Raw genomic sequence first — 24,596 nt, 5'->3', positions numbered from 1 at the left:
CTCTGAGGTTGACTTTTAATGTTTGCGAGAGATTTATGTGCCAAAAACATATTTAGTGTGTCATGACCATTTTCCACCCTCTCTCTGAACCTTAGAATTAAACAGGCTTCTTAATTCAAGATTATGTTTCTGCTGTGCCTCGACTACATATGTAAATGTGCCCTTCACCTTGAGTTTGTTGCCCCATCTTTCAATAACATCCTCTTTTTTGCAAATCTGCATTACATAGCGAAATGTTCACAAAAACAACCCAATCTGGTCCTCTTAAATGGTTAAGATCAAACCAAAATTATCTCAAAAATTTTTCCAGCATTTTGGACACAGCACACAGGAACATCACACGCTTTGACAGACTTTAATACTTCTAATCTTATCAAAGGTTCTTCTGGTGTTTAGGAAAAATTGTATTTATCATACTTCCTTACTTCACATGTGCAGTCACATTTACCACTGTTAGGCGAAGTTTCGCTGATGAAACAAGATAGGAAATCCACACGATTGGGAATTTCCCCATGCAGATTTTGCATCAGCAGGTTCAGGTTGGTCACATTGAGTTGCCATGTTGACCAACGAAAGCTGATTGGTATGAAAGTGACTTCAGTGTGAGCTGTGCTTTATACATCACTATACTATTCATAATAAACAATGGACCGTTTTGAAATATCGTTAATGTCACCACATCTTAAGTTTCAACAAATGCTCTTTTTGGACTAGGGAGGACATTACAGTCTCTCAGGCTCTGTTTACTCCTGGTATTAAGATGCATTTTGGTCGATCGGATCACAAGTAGACGAGGGAGACACATTCCTTTTTAACCACTTCTGTCCACTTTCAAACACTTCTGTCCTGATTTCTTCGAGGGGACGGTATATGGGCGGGTAAATCTATGTGTTTTTTTAGATCTTTCGATTTAATGGACAAAATAAGCTCACACAATTTGCATATGAACACAATCTGAGACGACGGAAGAACATACGGAGAGCATCAGCTTTAGTTTCTGCTCTGACAGACGCAAGATCACGCCGAACACTGTGAGTGTGTGTAAATCAGCAATGCTGAGAGAACATTGTGATTGGTACGTTTTTCGTCTTAAAACCAAACTTGGGTCTCCAGCCGACAAAGTTTAAATCCCGTCTGGCTAGAGCTCTTCCCATAATGTTCACGCATTAGTTCAGTAGACGGAGAGTAGACGGTCTTCTGTGGCGGTTTGAACACATTCGATCACATGAGCATTTACACTACGAAAGCAATCCGGTCGAATGTGTTTTCCACGACCTCTGGAAGTGTTCGAAAGTGGACAAGCTCAAAACATTTTAGACCCCGTTTACACCAGTATTAGGTCGTCCACATGTGATCCGATCAACTTCAGACCGGTCAACGGTCTTAATAAACTCTTTCTAATCAAGTGAAATTCGTTTCCTTGTGTTATTAAAATAGAAGCAATCAAGAAAGAACATTTTAAAACTAGACTAAATGTATACATTTTATTGTAACAGAAACACAGATTACACTGACAAAGAAAATGAATCTTTTTACATAAATCAAGATATATTTATACAAAAAAAAAAGAAGAGGCAACAGAATAAAAGTCCCTGGTTTGTTCTTGTGGATCTCCAATGTGAAGACCAAATCCTCCTACCCATAAACCCACGCGTGGTTTGAAAGGGTGGCTTTTGAATCTTGTGGTTAGTTGATGATGAACACCAGCTTCAAGTTGGTGAGTCAAACCAGCACAACATTCCTGTAATAAACAAACAGTATGGCACGCGTTCAAAGGTTGTTTCGAGTCTTTCAGCCACTCATAAAACAACAGACAGTCTTTTATTTGGTCTCTTTTTAGTGCCACTCAAGTGTTGCAGATCTCTACATATATGTGTGTGTGTGTGTGTGTGTGTTTGTATAAGCACGTATGTTTCGCATATGTCGTTCACCAATGGAACCTCTGCCTCGTGTCTTTCTCCTCTGAAAAAAAGTGCTAAGACTTTTGTGCTCATTTTTCTTATTGCTGCTCACATACACACACAGAGTGCATCCTTTAAAAAAATACCATTTTCCTAGCACTTCAGCCACGTGGTGTGTATCTGTGTGTGTGACCGTTCGCGCACAACACATCCTTAAAACGAAGGATCAAAAGTCGTCATTAATAATCACTTGTATCCACATTCTTGCGTTATAAAGATCATATGTCTCGTCTTATGCTGCGTTCTCCTCCTTCAGTCTCTTCGGTATCAAAGTCTCCTTTAGAAAAATACTCTGCAGAAATGGAAATACGTCACTGTCTTTGCATTATGATGTCAGAGCAAGTCTTTTCTTTTGGATTACATCACATGGCTCCCCGAAATGCTGAATAGGGTGAGGTAACATCCCGTATGAGACCCGTTTGATATCACAAATGAAGCTTTGTAATATTAGTGGTATTACAGTGACAGTTCCCACAGGTTTCCGGGACTGGTCCCCTTTAGGTAGTCTTGGAAGCAAGTATTCAATCTTGATCCTTAAGTGACCCGGTAGAAATGAAGTAGAAATGTTCCTGATTGTGAGTGGACAGGTTACATGAAGGTTCTCCTGCAAACTCGACAAGCGTTTGCATGTGTGTGAGTGTGTACGGTTCACTCAGTAGAGCACATTCCCTGGAGTTTTGTTCTGAATCCCAAGAGCCTCGATGCTGGACAGAATCTTCTTCTGATGACCAGCCAGAGTTATTCCCAAACGCAGCAGATCCCTGAGACACAGAGAGAGAGAGAGAGAGAGAGAGAGAGAGAGAGAGAGAGAGAGAGAGAGAGAGAGAGAGAGAGAGAGAGAGAGAGAGAGAGAGAGAGAGAGAGAGAGAGAGAGAGAAAACAACAGAATTAGACCTTAGCTCTTAAAATAATAGTGGACATGAACACAGAAAAGCTTATATTATGTTGTTTGCATATGTAGAAATAATACATTTATGTAAATATACAATACAATTCAAAAGTTTGGAAGTTTTTTTGTTTTTTGAAATTTTTTTTGGTTAAAGAAATTAATTTGAACTTTTATTCAGCAAGGATGCATTACATTAATCAAAAGTGATACATTGTTCCAAAAATTTCTTTTTTGAAGAATTAAAAAAGTAAAAAAAAAAAAATATATATATATATATATATATATTATTTTTTTTTTAATAAATGCTGTTCTTTAGATTTTTCTATTCATCAAAGAATCCTGAAAAAAAAAAAAAACGAGGCACAACAGTTTTCAACACTGATAATAATCAAAAATGTTTCTTGAGCATCAAATCAGAATATTAGAATGATTTCTGAAGGATCATGTGACTCTGAAGACGGGAGTAATGATGCTAGAAAATAGTTATTTTAAATTGTATTTACATTTTACAATATTACTGCTTTTACTGTATTTTTAATCAAATTCAGCCTTGGTGAGCAGAAGAAACTTCTTTCAACATAATATATATAACATAATATAATATAATATAATATAATATAATATAATATAATATAATATAATATAATATAATATAATATAATATAATATAATATAATAAATTATATATATAATATAATAAAAGTCCTTTTTATGAAGTTTCTTCTATTTAGTAGTGCTGGGAAAAAATTAATCGCGATTAATCGCATCCAAAATAAAAGTTTGTGTTTGCATAATATATGTGTGTGTACTGTGTATAATTATTTTGTATATATAAATACACACATATGCATGTATATATTTAAGATTTTTATTTATTTATATATAAATTATTTATATTTATATATGATATAAATTATGTATAAATGTATATACAGTATATACATGCAAATATTTTTTAAATAAATACATGCATATGTGTGTATTTATATATACAAAATAATTATACACAGTACACACACATATATTATGCAAACACAAACTTTTATTTTGGATGCGATTAATCATGATAATTTTTTTCCCAGCACTACTATTTAGTAACATTTATTATTTATTTTTATAAATTTGATTGTGAATTAATTTATTTCCTCTTCACCAAAGAAGTAGTTTTTAATCTTCCTTGTAATGCAGTTGTATTTTTCCGAATTTGCTCTCTATTATATCTGTATTTCAGTGTGTTGTTGGATGAAGGTGATAGTATCTTCACTCACTCTGTGTTGATGTGGGCGAGCAGCTGCATGGACGTGTAACCGGCCTGTAGAAAACTCTCCTCGTAACGCTCCATCTTAATGGCCCTGAGCCAGTCGCCCACTGTCCCACAGGATGAGGGCGTCAGAGGGGAACGCTGGTCCAACAGAGGGTGAGAGGGTCTGAGGAGGAACACAGGGGACCGTTAAAACGCACGTAATTGCCCATATTAAGATGACGTCTTGAGTCAGCCTGCAGCAACACAAATCTAGAAAGGCTGCCAACTAACAGCTTTCCCTTGAGGCGAGGGGGAGGGGAGAACAAAATGTGACGGACAGATATGAGCCCAAACTGAGACTTGATTGACAGGCTGACAGGCCAACATGCCGAGAGGGGAGGGGCAAGACTAACATACAAGAGCCCATACTGTGAGCTAATGAAATGATGGACGGAATGAGATCTGACTAAAGCTAAAACAGACACTTCTATGTTCTTGATTGACAAGCATTGTTGGGGCAAATGCATTACTGTAATCGCATTACTCTCCTGTGACCAAGTAACGTTTGAACTATTTTTCAGTAATCGTGTTACTGCACAACATTAACTCTTAATTTGCCAGCGGTTTTGAAAACAATTGTCAGTCACCGCTAGCATTTTTGATCATTTTCACAAAATTTTCTGAATGTTTGGTTGTATAAATATCTGAACATGCATTATATTTTAATATCATAAAAACACAGACCACTGCTTTCAAACAAACAAAAAAAACATTTTTTCTAAAATTTATTCTAGCTTCATGCATTCTTTTTTTGTTTATCAACACTTGAATGTGGGTTAGTTTAATTAAAAAAAGCAACATTTTGAACAAAAAGCTGAGAAAATCACAAAGACTACATCTGGAACAGATTCAGACAGATGATCAAAACACAGATGGAGTAGATCAAGTCCATCAACACCCAAAGCTTCACAGTCCTATAGCTCGTCCTGGGTCGACATTTCATTCAGTAACATTAGGCAGTTTTGAATTATATTCTGTTTAATATTGGTGATCACGTTATTTTACATATGCATACGATTACTTATGATATCATTTGTTTCTGCTTCTTTTCGCATGTGCTCTGATCAGGAGATTCAGTACTCTTTCAGAAGATGCGTAATAGCGCCCCCTACCGTACAACAGTGAAAAAACAGAAAGCTGGAAATTTCCGTCAATGGCGGGAAAGAGTTAATTGTTTTGGTTGACATGGCAACATAAAACCAATAGAAATACAACTGACATAATGGGTAACGCTTTTATTTGAGTCCACTTAAGACATTCTACAAACAGTATTTAACTACGTCAACCAGCAGTCATTAGAGTATTAGTAGTCTGTCAACTCGATATCTGCTTTATTTCTGATTCTGATATATAATATCTGCTTAAAGGTGCTGTATGTAGTTTTCAGCGACCTCTAGCTGTGATGTTTCAGATTGCAACCAATAAGTTTACAAGCGCGTGCTCTTGCACGTGCTCGAATTTATGAGCGAGCACTGTGGGTACCTTCAGACTGAGACGCAACACACCGGAGAAAGCATCACACAACATGCTGGAAACTTAGGTAAACTCCCACTGCAACGTTACAATAATAGGCTACTTTTATCAGCTTGATGTTGAACTAATGCTCCATGCTCGTACCATGATAAGTATGGAACCCTATCAACCGTGCCAAATTTTGCCACTGCAAGCACCACTTCACATTTTCTTCAGGAAATGTGCATTCTAGGTTTGTAGATAAGGTTTCTCCATGATTCAAATGCCCTGCCGATGTTGAGCCGTGTTTTTTCACCCGAAGGTCATGCGATTCACGTCTGGCCTTACGAGCTTCAGCAGAAAAATTTTGTTTTTTGTTTTTTATCAATATGTGGAGTTTGTGTTGGAGTCTGTGTTGTGCTGGGAGCAGGTCGTTTCTTAGTGTTATCAGACATGTCATAAGTTGCATAAGTCATAAGTCCATGTCATAAGTTGCAGTGTCGTCGCTGTTGAGTGCAAAGTCAGTAGGCTAGACGAGGCGAGAGGCTCGGGAGCGCGCGTGCAGGTCACGTCACTGGATTTCAGGGTAAATCCGACCCGGCACCTTCACATAAAAATAAGATTACTTGCTTTCCGAGGTAATAGCAAAACCCGCAAAGTGGATCATTTTAATGTGAGATTACAACCCATTCACACACAGGCAATAAAAAAAGGATTCATTTTAGTAGAAAAGTTACATACAGCACCTTTAATTTCTGCTTTAATAACACTTTATTTTGATGCTTCCCCCAACAGACATTCTACTGACTATAAGTGACTTCTACTAACACCTAACAGTCAACTAATACTCTAAAGAGACTTAGTTGACGAGTTACTTATAGTTATTAGAATATCTAAAGTGGATTATTGAAATGTAACCGAAATATGTCCTAACATTTATTTGATCCAAAATAAAGAAATCAGTGGGCAATTTGATGCATGCTTTCCATAGTAATTTTGTGTAAAAATTAGAAATTGTTTGCAATTTAAAAAAAAAACTTTTGCTGTATTCAGCTGCAATGCTCTTTGAAATAACTGCAGTCATTGATATAGATAATGGATGTGAAACTCACCCTGCCCCCTCTTGGGCGGTGATTTTAAGTGAGGCGGGGTTGCGGATTAGCTTGTCGAGTGCTGAGACGATGTTGGAAAAGCGTGGCCGGGCCGTCCGCTCCTTCTGCCAGCAGTCCAGCATCAGCTGGTGCAGGTATGTGGGACAGTCAGGGGGGGGCGGCAGCCGGTAGTCCTGCTCGATGGCATTGATCACCTGATTGGGTGAAAGAGATTGTGTTAATAAGCGCAGGAAGAAAGAGAGGAAGTGAATTGATAATGCAGGGTCAAAAGAATGTATTAGTGAAAATATACGTATAATGCATAATGTCAATATTAGCACTTTTAAAATGTTATTTTTTGTTTCGGTCAGATTAGGGTGATATTGGAAACATAATGCACACTACCATTCAAAAGTTTGGGGTTGGTAAGATTTCCTTTTTGAAAAAATATGCTCACCAAGGCTGCATTTATTCAATCACAAATACTGTAAAAACAGTACAATAGTGGAATGTTATTACGATTTATTTAAATATATATTTTAAAATGCAATTTTCAGCATCATTACTCCAGTCTTCAGTGTCACATGATCCTTCAGAAATCATTCTGATATGCTGATTTGCTGCTCAAGAAACATTTCTGATTATTATCAATGTTGAAAACAGTTGCTTCTTATTTTTGTGGAAACTGAGATGCATTTCTTTCAGGGTTCTTTGTTGAAGAAGAGTTAAAAAGAACAGCATTAAATGAAATGTGAATTATTACTGTCACTTTTGATCAATTTAATTCCCTGTTAAATAAATCATACATACCACACACTTTTTGAACAGTAGTGCAACTTAAAGCAATATTTGCAAACATACCAAACATAATTATCAACCACTGCTAATGGATCATTTTCTATATCACCGCATCTGCTTTAATCTAAAGTAAAACTGTCACAATATTAACCAAAATGTCATCATATTAAAACACAAACACTTACATCCTGGTTGCTCATGTCCCAGTATGGTCGCTCTCCAAACGACATCACTTCCCACATGACAATTCCGTAACTCCACACATCTGATGCGGAAGTAAATTTCCGGAATGCAATCGCCTCGGGCGCCGTCCAACGGATGGGAATTTTACCACCCTGAAAGAAGAACCAGATCAGTTACGCTCTGATAAACAGTGGAAATTAAGATCATGATGCACGTGTTGCATTCCCCCCCGCCCTAAAAATATTGAGTCCGTGTGAAGTGCTTCACGTCGCCCGAGCATTTGCTCTCACCAGTGAGCTTGTGTATGTAGGATCGGAAGAATTCTCTTGCAGGAATCTCGACAGACCGAAGTCGGACACCTTGCAAACCAGGTTACTGTTGACGAGAATGTTCCGTGCGGCAAGATCCCGATGTACGTAACTCATTTCGGAGAGATACTTCATTCCCGATGCGATGCCGCGCAGCATGCCGACCAACTGTATTGGAGTAAACTGGCCATCATTGAGCTGGAGAGAAACAAAGATCATGTCAGAGAGTCCTTGTGTATGAGAATCACTGGCTACGTTTACATGCACTTCTTTTGTTTCTGAATTCATTCCGATTGATGAATCCAAATGTAGTGAACGCTAATCATGTGATCAGGTTAATGTGCGCGTTTATATGTCACAAGCTTCAATATCTTCAATATAAGTCCTTTCAGTTTCGGTTTTCAATCCGATCAAGTGTTCACATGTTCTCTCGATCGGATTAGAAAAGGAATAAATCACCCCTTTCAATCCGATCAAAATTTCATTCGGATCGAGCTCAATCGGTTCGATTAAGATGTTTTACACGAAGACTTTTCAGTTCGATTGAGCCGTCAATACGATTGCTAATGGATTATTTGGTTCCATGTAAACGTCGCCACTGAGATGTTACGTCTCCAAACACGTACCACTAGATCCTACGCACACTTACTCTCAGGAAGGAGTCCAGAGCTCCGTTCTCCATGAACTCTGTGAGGATCATGACGGGACAGCTGGCTGTTATTATGCCTTCCAGGTGGATAATGTTGGGGTGCTGGAACTGGCCCATGATTGAGGCTTCGGAAAGGAAGTCCCGCCTTTGCTTGTCTGTGTATCCACCCTTAAGAGTCTTAATGGCGACGTAGTTCTCCTTCTTCCCAGGAATCCTCAGCCGTCCCCGACAGACCTCGCCAAATTCGCCTTGAAATGGCAAAACAAAGCACACAATTTGTAACCATTTTTTAGTCCAACCAAGCTGCGACTGTAATAAGAAAAGACGTTTTTCGTGAAATCTCTTAGCTGTGTGTTAAATATCAAAGACTTTGCTTTCTGTGCGAACAGAAAATGATCTAAACACCTTTGTTATATCGGTAACACTTTACAATAAGGTTCGTTAGTTAACATTAGTGATAACTAATAATGAACTGCACTTATACAGCGTTTATTAATCTTTGTTAATGTTAATTTCAACATTTACTAATACTAATACTATTAATGCACTGTGAACTAACATTAACAGCTGTATTTTTATTAACTAACAACAAATACAGAAACAAATGGATTGCTTGGTTAGTTAATGTTAGTTAATACAACTAATGAACCTTATTGTAAAGTGTTACCGTTATATCTTACAAATGACTGAAACCGAATATGTGACTGTACTGTCTGAAAATAAATCATGTGTCCAAATGAAATCAAAATTTTGTGTGGGAGGAAGACTTACCCGCTCCAATAACCTCTTCGATTTTGACAAATGAGACATCAATCTCCTTAGCAAACTCTCTCACGGCCTCATTAGGGTCCTCGTAAGTGAATGGATCAATGTAAACTTTCACTCCTTGGAGAGAAAAACGTGTCAGTTACTCCATTAATCAAAAAAGCCACAACTTAAACAGAATGCATAATTATAATAAGACAAGAAGTTGCAGTGCTCACCTTGACCCATGAGATACTGGCCATTTTTATCACTCAGTTCTGGATCTTTGAAATGATTTTGCTTCCTGTGAACAGAAAAGGAAAAAATGCATATGAATAAGTAACATTACATAACATTCCCAAAATATGTAGGTCTTTCAGTGGTAAACACTGGTGAACATGCACAAACAACAAAACTTGTTTTAGGTTTTTAGACATTAATGCCCAGCAAAACTCTAATTACATTTTCAAGGATTGAGGAAAATCCCATGGCAGCGTGACGCACGCTTCAAGCTATTTCACAGCTGAGTGAGTTGAAGTTTGACTTAAAGTGTTTAGCTTTTCAGTTCAATCCGTTTTTCTCCACATCCCAAGTCACAGACTGCCTGACGCTGCATGCTAACTGCTGGTTTGGTGCTAGTTTAGCAGATTTATATTGTCGTTGGCCACTTAGCAAGGTCTTTTTTGGCTGCTTGACCACAGAAGTATTGCTGGTTAAGCTAGTTAGCAAGTCTGGTTGGAACACCGAAACATGCTTGTCTCTTCAGCAAAGTTGGGTAATGTTAAATAGCTAACTTTGAGTATGACTTTGAAGAATCTTATGCAATCTTTCAATGCAACAAAAGAGTGCTTGGAAATGATGTTGGACAGTCGCTGTCTGAGATGTTTAGGAGTAATTTGCTTTATGCCTTTACACACACAGGTTTAAGCGGGAACTGCCAAGCCCAAATATACTGCTTTTGGGTCTCACTGACATTGCTAGAAAAGGGCAAAAATAAATGCACTGTATACATTGCATGGCCGCCGAAAGTGCATTATTGCCTAGCTTACGGTTTCCCAAACGGGGGTTGATAAAAAGCTAATAATTAATAAAATGGAATGTAACATTAAAATGGATGGTAACACTTTATTTTAAGGTGTCATTGTTACACTGTAATATAAAGTAACTACATGTACTTACTATAGGGTTAGGATTAGGCTTTGGTTTAGGGTTAGTTGCATGTATTTATGCATAATTTTTCTATAGTAACTACATGTAACATATGTTTTACTTGCATGTCGTGCGACCATTAACCATCGTCAGAAAACCGTGAATATGCGAATGTGCTGTTAAATTATTGAAATATTAACTTCACGTAAATATTTGTTTTTAATTTTTAAGGGATCGCAAGTTCACTTCCAAACGTAACTTCTATTTCTCAAATTCTAAGATTGGATCGCATGTTAAAAACGAAAAACACATGTCAAATTGTATGAATTGTGAGTCAGCTGCAGTCTGACGTTTTTAGGGAGCTCGGAAAAATCCGGGAAACTTGTTGTGTCATGCCTGGTTTGGGCTCGGTGTGCTTGTTGTGTTCCATGTTTTTGTTTTTGGTCTTTTGTTGTCATATTACTCTGAGTAAAGAATGAACTGAATGCACAGTAAATCCCTCTCTCCGCCCCGTTCTTCCTCTTCCTGTGTCTTTGTCTCTTACCTCAGGCTCTGGTCTCTTATTCAGACAGTTTCATGGTGTATTATACTCGAACTCAGTCTTAAATTACTCAGGTCGTTCTAGTTATTCTTGTTATTTTCTTCTCTCTGTTTTTCACTGTATGTCCTTCTCATTCTTTCTTTGTGTTTTGGACTTGCGGACGCTCGCTTACGGCTCAAAACTGCGCTCACAGAAACTCACTGGTTTGCAACTTAAGGTTGAAAGGAGAATGAATGGACTTTGCTTAAAAGTTATCCTTAAAACAAATTAGTTTGAAAGAATTCAGTTTATTTATTTTTTACCCCTAAAGACACTCAAGTCTGTATTCTAAAGTTTAGTGAAAGTCGATTCAGATTCTTTCGTTATTTAAAAGATCTGAGCTATACGTTCATTTTATAGCAGTCTGTCCTATGTTCTGTTTCTTAAGGCATATTAGGAGATACATCCGAAACAAAAGTTAATACTTAGAAAAAAACATAACTGAGAACTTCATAGCTTTCCACGTCTATCTTTCTCCCTGATTTCCCAGGATTAAAATAGCCACGTTTGTCCCACCCAGTGCTGATGGCAGGTCTGGACCGGAGGCTCCCGGTGTGTGTGTGTGTGTGTGTGTGTGTGTGATTGATTGTAGGGACTCTCCATTTAACTGGGTGTGAAAATTTGTGTATGTAATGTGTGGAAATGTGAACAATATATGTAAATATCCAAACACACACGATCCTGTAATCTTAGCTTTTCATATGTGGGCAAATATACGGCCCATTTATCAGCAATATCTGCATTTGCATGTACACTGGAGTGTATGTTCATTGTGTAAATACACTTGCGCTTAAAGAAGTGTGTGTGTGTGTGTGTGTGTGTGTGTGTGTGTGTGTGTGTGTGTGCGCTACCCCAGGGTCATGACTATTGTTCTGCTGATTTGGCCTGTGGAGACTGGGGTGGGACAACTGTATCCTGTCTCCACTTCCCCTTTCTCTCTCTCTCTCTCTCTCTCTCTCTCTCTCTCTCTCTCTCTCTCTCTCTCTCTCTCTCTCTCTCTCTCTCTCTCTCTCTCTCTCTCTCGCTCTCTCTCTCTCTCTCTCTCTCTTGCTCTCTCTCTCTCTCTCTCTCTCTGTCTCTGTCATTTTTATTAATTAATGTTAACAAAGATTAACAAGTACTGTAACTAATGTATTGCTCATTGTTAATATCAGTTAATGCATTAACTAACCTTAACTAATGGAACCTTATTGTAAAGTGCTACTATTATTTATATAATATTATAGTATTTATTGATATTTCGAATTGGTTCATAGTTTTTGTTTAGTGAGCCTCTGTCACTTTTATTATTAGTTTTGGATATATTTATACTTCTATTTAGCCTTAATTTAACTTAACTTAAACTTAAAAAAACTTAACTGAAATAAAATAATTTCAAGTATTTAATACAATTATTATATAATTTTTTTTCAATTTTATTTCAGTATTATTTTAGTATCATTGACATACTTTTTTTTTTCAATTAGCTTTTCATTTTCATTCATTTTAATATTTAACTTTTATGTGTTTTTTTATTTTATTTTTAAATATTTCTATTTAGATTTATTTTTATTTCAGTTTTAGTAATTGTAGTACTTTGTCAATTGTAGTATGGCAACATTTCTAATTTAATTAATAATTTTTATTATCATTACTCAGTATTTTTTTATCTAATATTTATATTTTATTTTAGCTTCATTTTGAAAATGATTTTTAATAGTTTTAGTGCAAACATTTCGTGCAAGCATAATTTCCGAACAGGTTTCCCAAACACTCCTTATTCATAACTCAATAAAACAAGTAGTCCTAAACTCATACTATTGACTGAACCAGATGACATAAAATAAACCTAAATTAACCTACAAAGAGCTTACTTACAGTTGCCTTTTATTAAGCCAGGACACGAGAAAGTATCATAACAGCACATTTATACATGGTAAAAAGTGCTGAGATTTTGATAGTTGTATTGCTTGCTGATTGGAAGCATTATTAAAAATAGCCCACTTATTTAATAAGCAAGCATGCAAGGGACAGTGGATGTGTGAATGACGGCTGTTTGAAAACCGAGGAAATCTCTGGAGCTTTCTGCGGGCATGCAGGCCCAATTATAACAACCTCACACTCTCTATTGCTTGTTGGTCTCTTGTTTTACCGTATACAGTAGATAGCAGCAGCGATGACGATGATGAGGAGCAGCATGCCCACGGCTATGAGGATCCCGGTAACAAGCAGCGGGGACGAGGAATCATCTTCTAGGGAAACAGAGAGAGGCAGACAGCCAAAGTGAGAGAGAGAGGGTTTAAAAACAGCAAAAGGTGTGATACGATCTCAAGAGAGAGAGAGAGAGAGAGAGAAAAAAGGCTTAAATCTGCACAAGGAGAGAAAAAACAATCAATAAAATGCCTTCTCACACAAAACTCTAGGGCACAAAAAGTTTGGCACTAATAAAGTTCCACATTACTAAGTTAGACCCTTTCTTACCGTCAGGCAGGGTTCGAAAGACGATAGCTTGACCGAAGCTGCCATAGCCGGCCAAAGTGCGAGCGCGGACCTGGACCTCGTACTGTGTGGCTCTGCGCAGGTCGCTCAGCACAACCTTGTTCACACTGCTCTCCATATAATGACAGGAGTTCTCCTCAAAGCCACGCTCCTTTCAAAAGAACACACACCCATATCTTCCATTTAGCTGATTCTTCACGTACAGTTTCTGAGCTGTTTGAATATATTAATTGTTAATTAGTCTGGCGGGTTTGTAGTGTAAACAGTGAACAGCTGCGGCACAGAGAGCGATCAATAAAACACAAGCGGTGAGAAAAAGCGGAGCGAAATAAAAATAGACTGTATTTCAGAACCGAGGAAATGGTGGTATAAAAACAATACCGAATTACAGTGTGAGAATTCACATTTTCCTGAGTAAACGTGGTGTATTGTGACCAATGTGAGATATCTGGATTGTAAGCAATGCAAGCTTTAGCATGCTTTTAAAAAGCAGACTATAATGCACTCAAGTGCAAACTGAATGTAATGTTTTCAGACACTTAAATACATGCTAATCGCAAATAAATGAAAACGTACTATAGCTTAAATTTGTTTTTAATTAAACGAGTGCTTTCTGACCTACTTAGGGAGTGCATCTTTATATGTAATTTCATAATTACTTCTATTGTCTTGAATATGTGAATACATTGACAAGCATTTATGGTAAACTAAATTATAAAATGTATTGATAAAAGTACATTTAAAATGCTTTTAAATGTAATATCAAACAGCACACTACAGTTAAGATTATAATCAAGTACTTTACATGTGCTTTAGTGTGTTAATTGGCTTCATCAAAACAAGACTTAAGTGTACTTCGGTCTGTTAATAAACAGTCATGAACGTTTACTCTCTTTAAGTGCACTTAAGTGGCCTTTTATTTAATTTATATTATCTGCAAGTAAAAACATTTTTATATATACTTTTAAGATTTGAAGTGAACTATAAGTGCACATTCAATACAATTAAGTGGACTTCTGTCATTTAGAAAGAACAGTATAGAATTTAGTATAGAAGAGTACAGTAATCTATAGTGCAGTATAGAGTTTTATAGTGTTCTAGTGTTGTGTAATATGTGACCCTGGACCACAAAACCAGTCACATGGGTCACAATTTTGATATATAGATTTATACATAATATGAAAGCTGAATAAATAAGCTTTCCATTGATGTGTGGTTTGTTAGGATAGGACAATATTTGGCCGAGATACACATATTGAACATCTGGAATCTGAGGGTGCAAAAAAATCGAAACATTGAGAAAATCTCCTTTAAAGGTTTCCATTTATGTTCACTCACAAAAATATTGGTTTTATATATTTATGGTAGGAAATTTACAAAATATATTCATGGAACATGATCTTTACTTAATATCCTAATGATTTTTGGCATAATAGAAAAATCTATAATTTTGACCCATACAATGTATTGTTGGCTATTGCCACAAATATACCCGTGCGACATGTGACTGCTTTTGTGATCCAGGGTCACATGTGAATAATGAAGAGTCATATAGCATTGTATAATGTAGTCTAGTGTAGTTTACCTTCTCACAGTAGCGTAGTTGGTACTGTAGGATCGTGTAGTGTGATTGTGTCGGTGTGTTCCAGAGCAGCGTCAGACTGGATTCTGTGGCTGTGCTCTTCCTCAAACCCGACACCAGTACAGGAACTGTACAGTACAGGAACACACACATATACATGAACAAACGAAAAATAGCGGTGAGAATCACGATTCAATTTGATTCTAGAGGTCACGATTCGATTCGATATGTGCATTTTGATTGTAGTTGACTGTTTTGTGTTACTTTTCTTATTTGACTGCGGTAGACATTTTAATAAGTCTAGAAGAAAAGAAAATCCTACTGAATTAAATGTGAAAGTGTGCAAGGCATGCAACATTTTTTTATATTAAAAATAGGAACAAAGAAGCAAATTACAAACAATAGGCAGATATAATATACAAATTAAATAAACTTGAAGTTTTTCAGGTACAGTAGCATAGGATAATTAAACATGTTGTAAGAAATACTATCGAAATTGAATAATCAAATGTAAAAATAAAACACTGTATAGTCTTCACTGTATGAATCAAATTGATTAAATTGATTCATAATAAGGATAAAAAAGTGTTTCAGTCAAAAGCAGTGAGTGTTATTAACATTAATGAAACGGATGGCAACAGTTTATGAGGCTGCTGTCCCTTTAAGAATGAATGCACGGATATAGTTACAAATCCAATTTTCACCCATTTCTTTTTGTTCGCGTAGGACATAACTGACTCTGTTTACATTGAATCCTCTAAAGTCCACACGATGTGTGACACAATTGTGTATCTGTGAAAGAGAACTGAATACGAGATCGGATGCATGTGATATGTGGCATCTGTGCGCGTACTTCGAGTCCTTATTCGCGGCTTATTGTGATTAATAACTTTATCAATAACTTTAGGTAACTTTAAGCAGTACTGCAAAGTTAAAGAACTTTAGAAAATCGATTTTTGAAATTTGCGAATCGATTCGAATCGGTAGAAGATATTTGAATCGTTTTTTTCCCCGCACACCCAATGAAAGCATTGACTGATGACAGGCTTCATTAATACGAGCTGCAGTGTCTCACCGTTGGGCCTGGTGGTGATGTTGATGGTCTCCACCGCGGGGGCCAGGACACTCAGAGCCGAGACCCCGTTCAGGGCCGTCACGGTGAAGCTGTAGGTGGTGTGAGGTCGGAGTCCCCAAATGTCCACGCGCCGGCCCTGGATCCCGGTCTGAGAGGGCCGATAATTCACACCGTCCCCGCACGGCACGCACGGGCTCCTGGGGGTCGAGCACATTCGACACTCCACGCTGTAGGTGAGGTCCGATCGGCCCCCGCTGTCCAACGGCTCGCTCCACTCCAGCGTGAGAGACGTGTCATTGACCTGAGGAACAGGGTTGCGTGGGGGCGAGGGCGGACCTGAACACACCACAACAAATACACGCCGTTTGAATCAGAGCTAAAAACGTCTGCGATACCCAGAATGCAACATAAAAGCCAGAATAGCTATGTTTCCATCCAAAGTTGCGGATTTAACTTTGGAATATCGTTTGCGAATAAAGTACGTAATACGTGGTGCGTCGCAGACCAGCACAAGACGAACAATTGTGGTTAAAAAGTAAATAAATTTGGATTTTTTTTAGAAAATGACCAGATAAGACCCTATTCCTCAGCTGGGATCGTGCAGAGCCCTTTGAAGCACTTCAGAGCCCTTTGAAACTGCATTCATTTGAACTTCAACATCTTGGTTGCCATTGAAGTCCATTGTGTGGAGAAAAATCCAGAAATGTTTTCCTCAAAAAAAATAATTTCTTTTCCACTGACGAAAGAAAGACATGAACATCTTGGATGGCATTGGGGTGAGTAAATTGTCAGTAAATTTTCATTTTGAGGTGAACTAATCCTTTAAGCATTTCAGAATTATCAAACCAACATTTGAGATGCTGTGCGATGCGATTGGTCCGCTGGTTAGTCCAGTTATCCAATCACATCCACTTTTTGTTGCACATCAAGGGATTTGTTTGGTAACTGGGTTTCCATCATAGTTTATGTGCATGTCTTCGTATTGGATCAAAAAAACATCCACTTCAATTGAGGACATACGTTTTATGAACATTTCTATCATTTATGAGCATTTTTATGCTATATCCCAAAATTTGCATGAGAAAAAAATGGATGGAAACAGGTAATGTAGACCATAACAGAATGAAAAGAGGAAGGAATAATATCAGTCGTCACTCTATATCTCCCAGTAATATGTCTTAGTAAGATGATATTTAAATGCTTAGTTTTCACTGTGGGGGCAAAACTTGCAATTCAATGATTAAAAAAATGAACAAAAACAATTCTCAAAAGTCTGATTCATCATATGATACTCTCATTTTAGCATGATTTTTCTAAACAAAATATGTATGGATAATCAAGTTAACCTAAGTTGCTTCAGTCCAGTAAGTGTTCATCTTGAAATATTACTAACAATATAAAAGTTATTCTGTTACCTTATAGAAATCAGTAAAGTTTCACAGCAAAAAGACACGTGAACCACGACCTGAAGGTGGACATTTGTACAATTGTACTAAAAGGCCTTTTACTTGCTAACTAAAAAAAGTCTAAACTATCGATCAGACGGCAGAAGGAGATCTTTACTCACGTGTGCAGGGTGTATCGGGACTGTCGGTGGGAGCGCGGTGGAAACCAGGCCGACACACACACGATGAAGAGCCCGTCTCTCCTGTGTGACTGGAGTCAGGACACGCAGAACACGGACCGGGACCAGAACCCATCTTAAAATGCCCCGCAGGACACGCTGGACACAGACACAACGCTTTTATTATCAGCAACTGTTAGCCTTTACAGGAAATACACATCAAAACATCCTTCTCGTTCTGCCTTTGCTTTAGTTTGAACAGTTCAGTATGTTCACCAGCGCACACTAGTGTTTCAAAAAGAAGTCTTCTGCTCACCAGAACTGTAATTATTGGATCAAAAACACAGTAATATTGTGAAATATTATTACAATTTAAAATAACTGTTTTCTATGTGAATATATAAGCTGAATTTTCAGCATCATTCCTCCAGTCTTCAGTGTCACATGATCCTTCAGAAATCATTCTAATATGATGATTTGCTGCTCAAGACACATTTATTATTATTATTATCAATGCTGAAAACAGTTGTGCTACTTCATATGCTTCGAAAAACCATTGTTTTCACCTTCAGGATTCTTTGATGAATAGCTTTTGTAACATTATAAATGTATTTACTGTCACTTTTGATCAATTTAATGCATCCTTTTTGATAAGCATTTATTGTTATTATTATTATTATTTTAATCCTTCTGGTGCCAAACTTTTGAACAGTAGTGCCATTTGGATTTAGTCAGTGATTTTCACATTGCTATGCTGGTTTGCTAGCTAAACCAGCACCAACCAGCATAAACCAGCATAAACCAGCCTGGACCATCATAAGTCTTTTTAGGGCTGCACGATATTGAAGAATATGCGATAACTCATTAAATAATGCAATATTCGATATGCGATATGATAATGCTTCAAGTATGTAATATTTAAAATTATATAACCTACATATTTCACATTCTTTTTGTGACGAGAAAACATCCCTACAGCTTCTGAAAGTGAACGTCAGTGTTTTACTGTAGTATAAAAAGAGTTATTTTAATATCAGTGTAAACCACAGGGTTTAGGGGTTTCAGGTTATCCTATAGGTTTATTTAACAGCAGAAACTGAATAATCAAATGTAAAAATAAAACACTGCATGGATGAAATATATCCTGATTCTTATTAAAGCCACAAAAGTTATTCAGCCGAGAGCAGCGAGTGATTTTCTCTTCGTCTTTTGTTCACGACCCCAGTTATTGCAAGCCGTTGCGATATGCATATCGCGATATATACATTTGCGAAATTTCGATAAGTTGGATATATTGCGCAGCCCTATAAAGCAGAGAAACAACATGTTTTGAGAGAATAAGCACTGTATTATCATTAAACAAACACACTTTCCCGGCAAATAAACACACACTCACGCACTCTCTGCGCAAACCTCATTCGTCCTGATGTGTCAACATTAAACAATCATTTAGACAACCATCCAAACAAGCGCCGGTGTCTATTTCAGTCGACGCTGGTTTAATTTAGGATTTAAACCGCTTCTGAATCTCTGTGTGGCAAAGTCTGCTGCATGATATGGAAAATGATCATGTTCCTCTACGACTACGTGTTTAGCAGCTCAATCACTTGATTTACAGCCGGCCGTCTGACACCGCAGATAAAAGCCACACACATTCAGGTTGCTCAAGAAACTCGAGTCTTTTTCTCCGACGTGACATGTAGACACATACAGACACACACATGTATGAATGAGCGATGCGGAGTCTCATGAGACCGGAAAAGACAGGGTTACAGACCAGTTTCATTTCATAATCAGTTCTCCACAACCCCTGTACTGATGGAAACACATCTGGATTTGATTAACATCAGTTTCACTCAGACCAAAACATATGGTCTGAATTATCCTGCTAGTTAAAGCAGCTTTACACTGGGGTGTGTGTGTGTGTGTGTGTGTCTCATTTGAAACATTTCCATAATGAATGTCTCTGAATTTCCTCGCTGAAGGATAAAGATCTTTCTAACTTCAGCGCTGGTTTTATAGACACGAAGATGCTTTTACTGCTGCTGACATCCATACCACTGTACTAGAGATTAATTATGAATCCATACCATTTTTAAACTAAATAGTTTATAACCTATTTTTAAACAAACAAACGAAAACTACCGTTTAAAAGTTTGGGTTCGGTAAGATTTTTAAATGTTGTTGAAAAACATTGCATTTATTTGATAAAAATACTGTAAATATTGTGTAAATATTATTACAATTATTATTACTATTTTCTATGTGAATATATTGTAAAATGCAATTAATTCCTGTGATCAAAGCTGACTTTTCAGCATCATTACTCCAGTCTTCAGTGTCACATGATCCTTCAGAAATCAGTCTAATATGATGATTTGATGCTCAAGACACATTTATGATTATTAACAATGCTGAAAACAGTTGTGAGCTTAATGTTTATGTGGAAACTGTGATACATTTTTTCCCTCAGGATTCTTTGATGAATAGAAAGTTCAAAAATACAGCATTTATTTGAAACCGAAGTCTTTTGTAACATCATAAATGTCGCTTTTGATCGATTTAACGCGTCCTTGCTGAATAAAAGACTAATTTCTCTCTGTCCCTCGAAAAAAAATCGAACCGACCTCAATCTTTCGAACAGTAGTGTTTATAACTTGAATACTTTTGACCTGCCATAATTTGTGTTTCATAGACACACATTGTGATTAGAATCCCATCTAAATTGAAAATGTCTGTTTTTCTCGCACAACCTCAGGAAAAAAAATTACTGAGCAAATTACTCATGTTTTCTTTTCATACCAGAAGGTCCTCTGAGAAAACGAATCTTGTCCAGATAGGAATCTCTGTGATTGCGGTATGTTATTGTAACTCTTCTCCTCGTTTATTTCAAACCCTCGTCAGACACTATAACTAAAGCTAATTTTCTTGTTAAACAGCCTGGGGAACCATTTTTGCCAACGTTCTGGGTTAGTGGTACCGCTAGTGCTGCTGGCATTTCATCCACAGTAAATCTGATCTCAGAAACCACTGTACAAGCAGCGTCAGGTATGATCATTATCCTAATGCATTCCTTCCCTTAATTGCATACATAATGATATAATTATAGAATTAATTCATTGGGTTAGTGATGCACGCGTTCAGAGCACATGACGGACACTCCCATCTTAGAAACAACCACAAATCTTCCAATCCCATTCATATCTGTGCATCAAAGCATCCTGTTTTAATAAATGTAGCTCAAACATATTTTAGAAAACAAATCCAGTCCAAAAAGAGCATTAAAAAGGGCATTCAGCTTTTAAAATGAGTCTTATATGATCTCCTTCCATTGTCAGCATAAAGTGATTATTAAAAAAAGTTGCACTCTATTTTAAGGTGACATTTGTATAGTGTAATTACGCAAATCAGTACTAAATCAAATTAATTGACTAAATGTACTTACTAAAGGGTTATAGTTAGGGTTTGGTTGAGGGTTCATTTCTTGGTAATTATGCATAATTTACCGTTATTGAAAGTACATGTGCAACTACGCCACCTTTAAAAAAAAGTGTTATGTAAAAACTGTGCTCCAATACGGTCACCAATTTATGTACTAATCAAACTTTGGTAATTAGTAAGATGGTATACTTTGAAGTACCTTGGAGTAACACTACTGTTACACTACTGTTCAAAGGTTTGGGGTCAGTAATATACTTAAGAAATTAATACTTTTATTCAGGAAGGATGCATTAAATTGATCAAAAGTGACAGTTAAAGGAGAACTCTGGTAAATTTTAACATTGAGCTCATTTTTTTGTAAATTTGTAGTGCTGTCAGTACAGAGAACAACGACAAAAATCGGTGTTGCCTACACAGTGTTATCCTCTTTTTAAAATTTGCACCCTGTTGACTTCAATGGGGCAAGTTTTAAACCTGCTTTTAGCCTCTTAACATCCTTGATGTGTCATTACAAGTGCCCAGCCATGTGAGTGATTCCTTTAGAGTGAACACGGGTCAATCTGACTGCAGTAGATGTGAAAGAAATAAATAAAAGTGATGTTAATTCAGCCAGCGCACATACCTGTATTTACGTCCTGTTTTCGGTCAAAGTCCAAAGTAGTCGATTGTCGAGTTCACGCGCATTGGTTTAGTACCTATGATCACGCGCGTGAACTCGACAATCGACTACTGTGGACTTCGACCGAAAACAGGAAATAAATACAGGTATGTGCGCTGGCTGAATTAACATCACTTTTATTCATATCTTTCACATCTACTGCAGTCAGATTCACCCGCGCTCACTCTGAAGGAATAACTCAACATGGCTGTGCACTTGTAATGACACATCAAGGATGTTAAGAGGCTAAAAGCAGGTTTAAAACTTGCCCCATTGAAGTCAACAGGGTGCAAATCTTAAAATGAGGATAACACGGTGTAGGCAACACCGATTTTTGTCGTTGTTCTCTGTACTGACAGCACTCCAAATTTACAAAAAAATGAGCTCAATGTTAAAATTGACGGGAGTTCTCCTTTAACGACATTTATACTGTTACAAAAGATAAATGCTGTTCTTTTGAACTTTCTATTCATCAAAGATTTCTAAAAAGAATCATGATTTCCACAAAAATATGAAGCAGTGCAACCATTTTCAACATCGTTAATAATCAGAAATGTTTCTTGAGCAGCAAATCATCATATTAGAGTGATTTCTGAAGGATCATGTGACACTGAAGAATGATGCTGAAAATTCAGCTTTGATCACAGGACTAAATTACATTTATTTTACAGTTATTTTAAATTATCATACCATCACTGGTACCACCATAGTTATTTCACAGCTAAACAAGAAGAGATTGTACATGTGTGAATCTGTATGCGGCTAATTAGAGTCATTAGTGCCATTAACCTCACCCGCACACACATTTTCTGCCCTTCCTGCCCTTCACCTGTGACCCCGTGACCACACACACTCTCCATTCGGCCTCTCACCTGCCCAATAAACTGCAGTATACTCTTTTTCTTTCTCTCTCTGCCCATACCTAATTGGTCATGTCATTAGAGCGGCTTTGTACTGGACACAACCCTGCCTGCAGGCGCCACTATTATGGCTTTGCGCTGCCTTTGTGTGTGTGTGGGTGTGTGAAAGAAAGGGATGAACAGCAGATGTAGTGTGTTTGAGTGGATGAATGCTGAGTAAGTCATTGAGTGTGTGTGTGTGAACTCCAGGGGTTCACGCCCACAGAAAGCACAGCTGCAGTTTAACACACACGCAGGGCCTTTAACACTCGCTCTCTCCACCCATCCCAAGAAACATCATTAAAGAGCTGAAGTCATATTTGAAAACTGGGAGGATTTGGACTGATCCACTTCACTGAGAGACGGCGATTACTCGAATTAAAGTAGATCAGTCATGTCCTTAAATGAATTTTCCTGGTTAAATCCTTTTCCCGGTCAACTTAAGCTGCACGCATGCAACATATGCTGTCGATTACCACAGAAAATCATTGCTGAACTTTGTAAAAATTAAGGAAAATCGTGTTTGCAGTAACAAAGTCTATTAGGCAATCGTTCCCGAGGGTTCAAAAGCAGAAATGTGAAGTTTTGCTCATGCGCTTCATAAAAAACGTTTGTTTTATGAGAGGCATATGAACATTAACCTCCTGTTAGTGTTTAATGCTAACACATGCAATATTTGTGCTATGGTTCTACAATGAAAAATGACAATGAACTAATTAATGTTTAATTACTCTAGTGCTTCAAGCCTACTAGGCTTCCATTGTAAATGGATTAATTTGAATATTTTGTAAGTGACAGGAAAGACATTTATCATGAAAAAATCTATTTCAAATAAATGCTGTTCTTTCTATTCATCAAATAATACAAAAATAGTCTGCTGTTTTCAACATTGATAATTATAATAAATGTTTCTTGAGCAGAAAATGTGACACTGAAGACTGGAGAAATTATGCTGAAAATTCAACTTTTATCACAGGAGTAAATAACAGTTTTAAATATATTCAAATAGAAAACAGCTGTTTTGATAATATTTCACATTATTTCAGTTTTTACTGTATTTTTGATCAAATAAATACAGCCTCGGTGAGCAGAAGAGACTTTGTTCAAAAACATCTTACCAAAAAATCACCCGAACCCAAACTTTTGAATGTAGTGTATGTCTGATCTATGTTTCTGCGGTCTCATTCACTCTTCAAACGATGGCAGTCATATGTGCAATCACACTGCAAGACCGTGACCCCAAATTTTGGACACACAGGAGACTAAAATTGATCAGAAAGACAATTAATCTGCCATTTGTGAGCATGTCATATAAAGCGATCAAAGACTGGTGATTTCGCCCTTCGATGAAAGAAATCTTTTGCAATTTCACCACGAAACTTGTACAGTCGCTTTGTACAAAAGTGTCTGCCACATGCAGAAATGTAAATGTACCCAGGATGCACAGCAACAGTAATGTAACAGCGAATGAAAATGTGTCCAGCCGTAGGACACTGATGAAATTCACAGTAATCCTCTCCTGATCTCTCCACTTCCTCCCTCTTTCCTCTAGTTTAAAGGAAGACCTTCATCTCACCTCTCTCACTCACTGTTTTCTCTCTGTCTCAGTGTCACAGTCTTTGTCTAATTCAGTCCCATCTGTCCTGTACTGTCTCTCTCTCTCTCCATCCGTGGCCTCTTATCAGTGCTGAAGTTGCAGTCATTGTCAATATAAACTTCCTCAACACTTCTTCTTAAAGTAGAAAGGCAGTGTGTGTGTGTGTGTGTGTGTTTAAAATATTCTGAACTCAAC

General features: G+C 37.2%; 1 protein-coding gene across 2 annotated transcripts in view; it reads right to left on the bottom strand.

The window, feature by feature from the left end:
• Positions 1–24,596, bottom strand: part of ephb4a (eph receptor B4a) — a 48,869-nt gene continuing 24,273 nt past the window's right edge. Inside the window, exons 5-17 of one of the 2 annotated variants that reach the window (XM_079871506.1) lie at positions 17,810–17,965; positions 16,243–16,578; positions 15,171–15,295; positions 13,568–13,736; positions 13,239–13,338; positions 9,618–9,682; positions 9,406–9,519; positions 8,635–8,882; positions 7,968–8,183; positions 7,680–7,829; positions 6,718–6,911; positions 4,119–4,277; positions 1–2,722 (exon numbers count right to left, since the gene is read on the bottom strand). In XM_079871506.1, coding sequence (XP_079727632.1) covers positions 2,614–2,722; positions 4,119–4,277; positions 6,718–6,911; positions 7,680–7,829; positions 7,968–8,183; positions 8,635–8,882; positions 9,406–9,519; positions 9,618–9,682; positions 13,239–13,338; positions 13,568–13,736; positions 15,171–15,295; positions 16,243–16,578; positions 17,810–17,965 — 2,141 coding nt within the window. In that variant the 3' untranslated portion in view covers positions 1–2,613. The remainder of the gene's footprint in view (positions 2,723–4,118; positions 4,278–6,717; positions 6,912–7,679; positions 7,830–7,967; positions 8,184–8,634; positions 8,883–9,405; positions 9,520–9,617; positions 9,683–13,238; positions 13,339–13,567; positions 13,737–15,170; positions 15,296–16,242; positions 16,579–17,809; positions 17,966–24,596) is intronic. The other variant, XM_079871507.1, reaches the window with a different exon arrangement.

Source organism: Squalius cephalus (assembly GCF_949319135.1).
Source record: "Squalius cephalus genome assembly, chromosome: 5".
In the NCBI taxonomy this organism is placed as follows: Eukaryota; Metazoa; Chordata; class Actinopteri; order Cypriniformes; family Leuciscidae; genus Squalius; species Squalius cephalus.
Note: the sequence above shows the minus strand (reverse complement) of the source record. Positions and strands in the feature narration are given on the sequence as shown.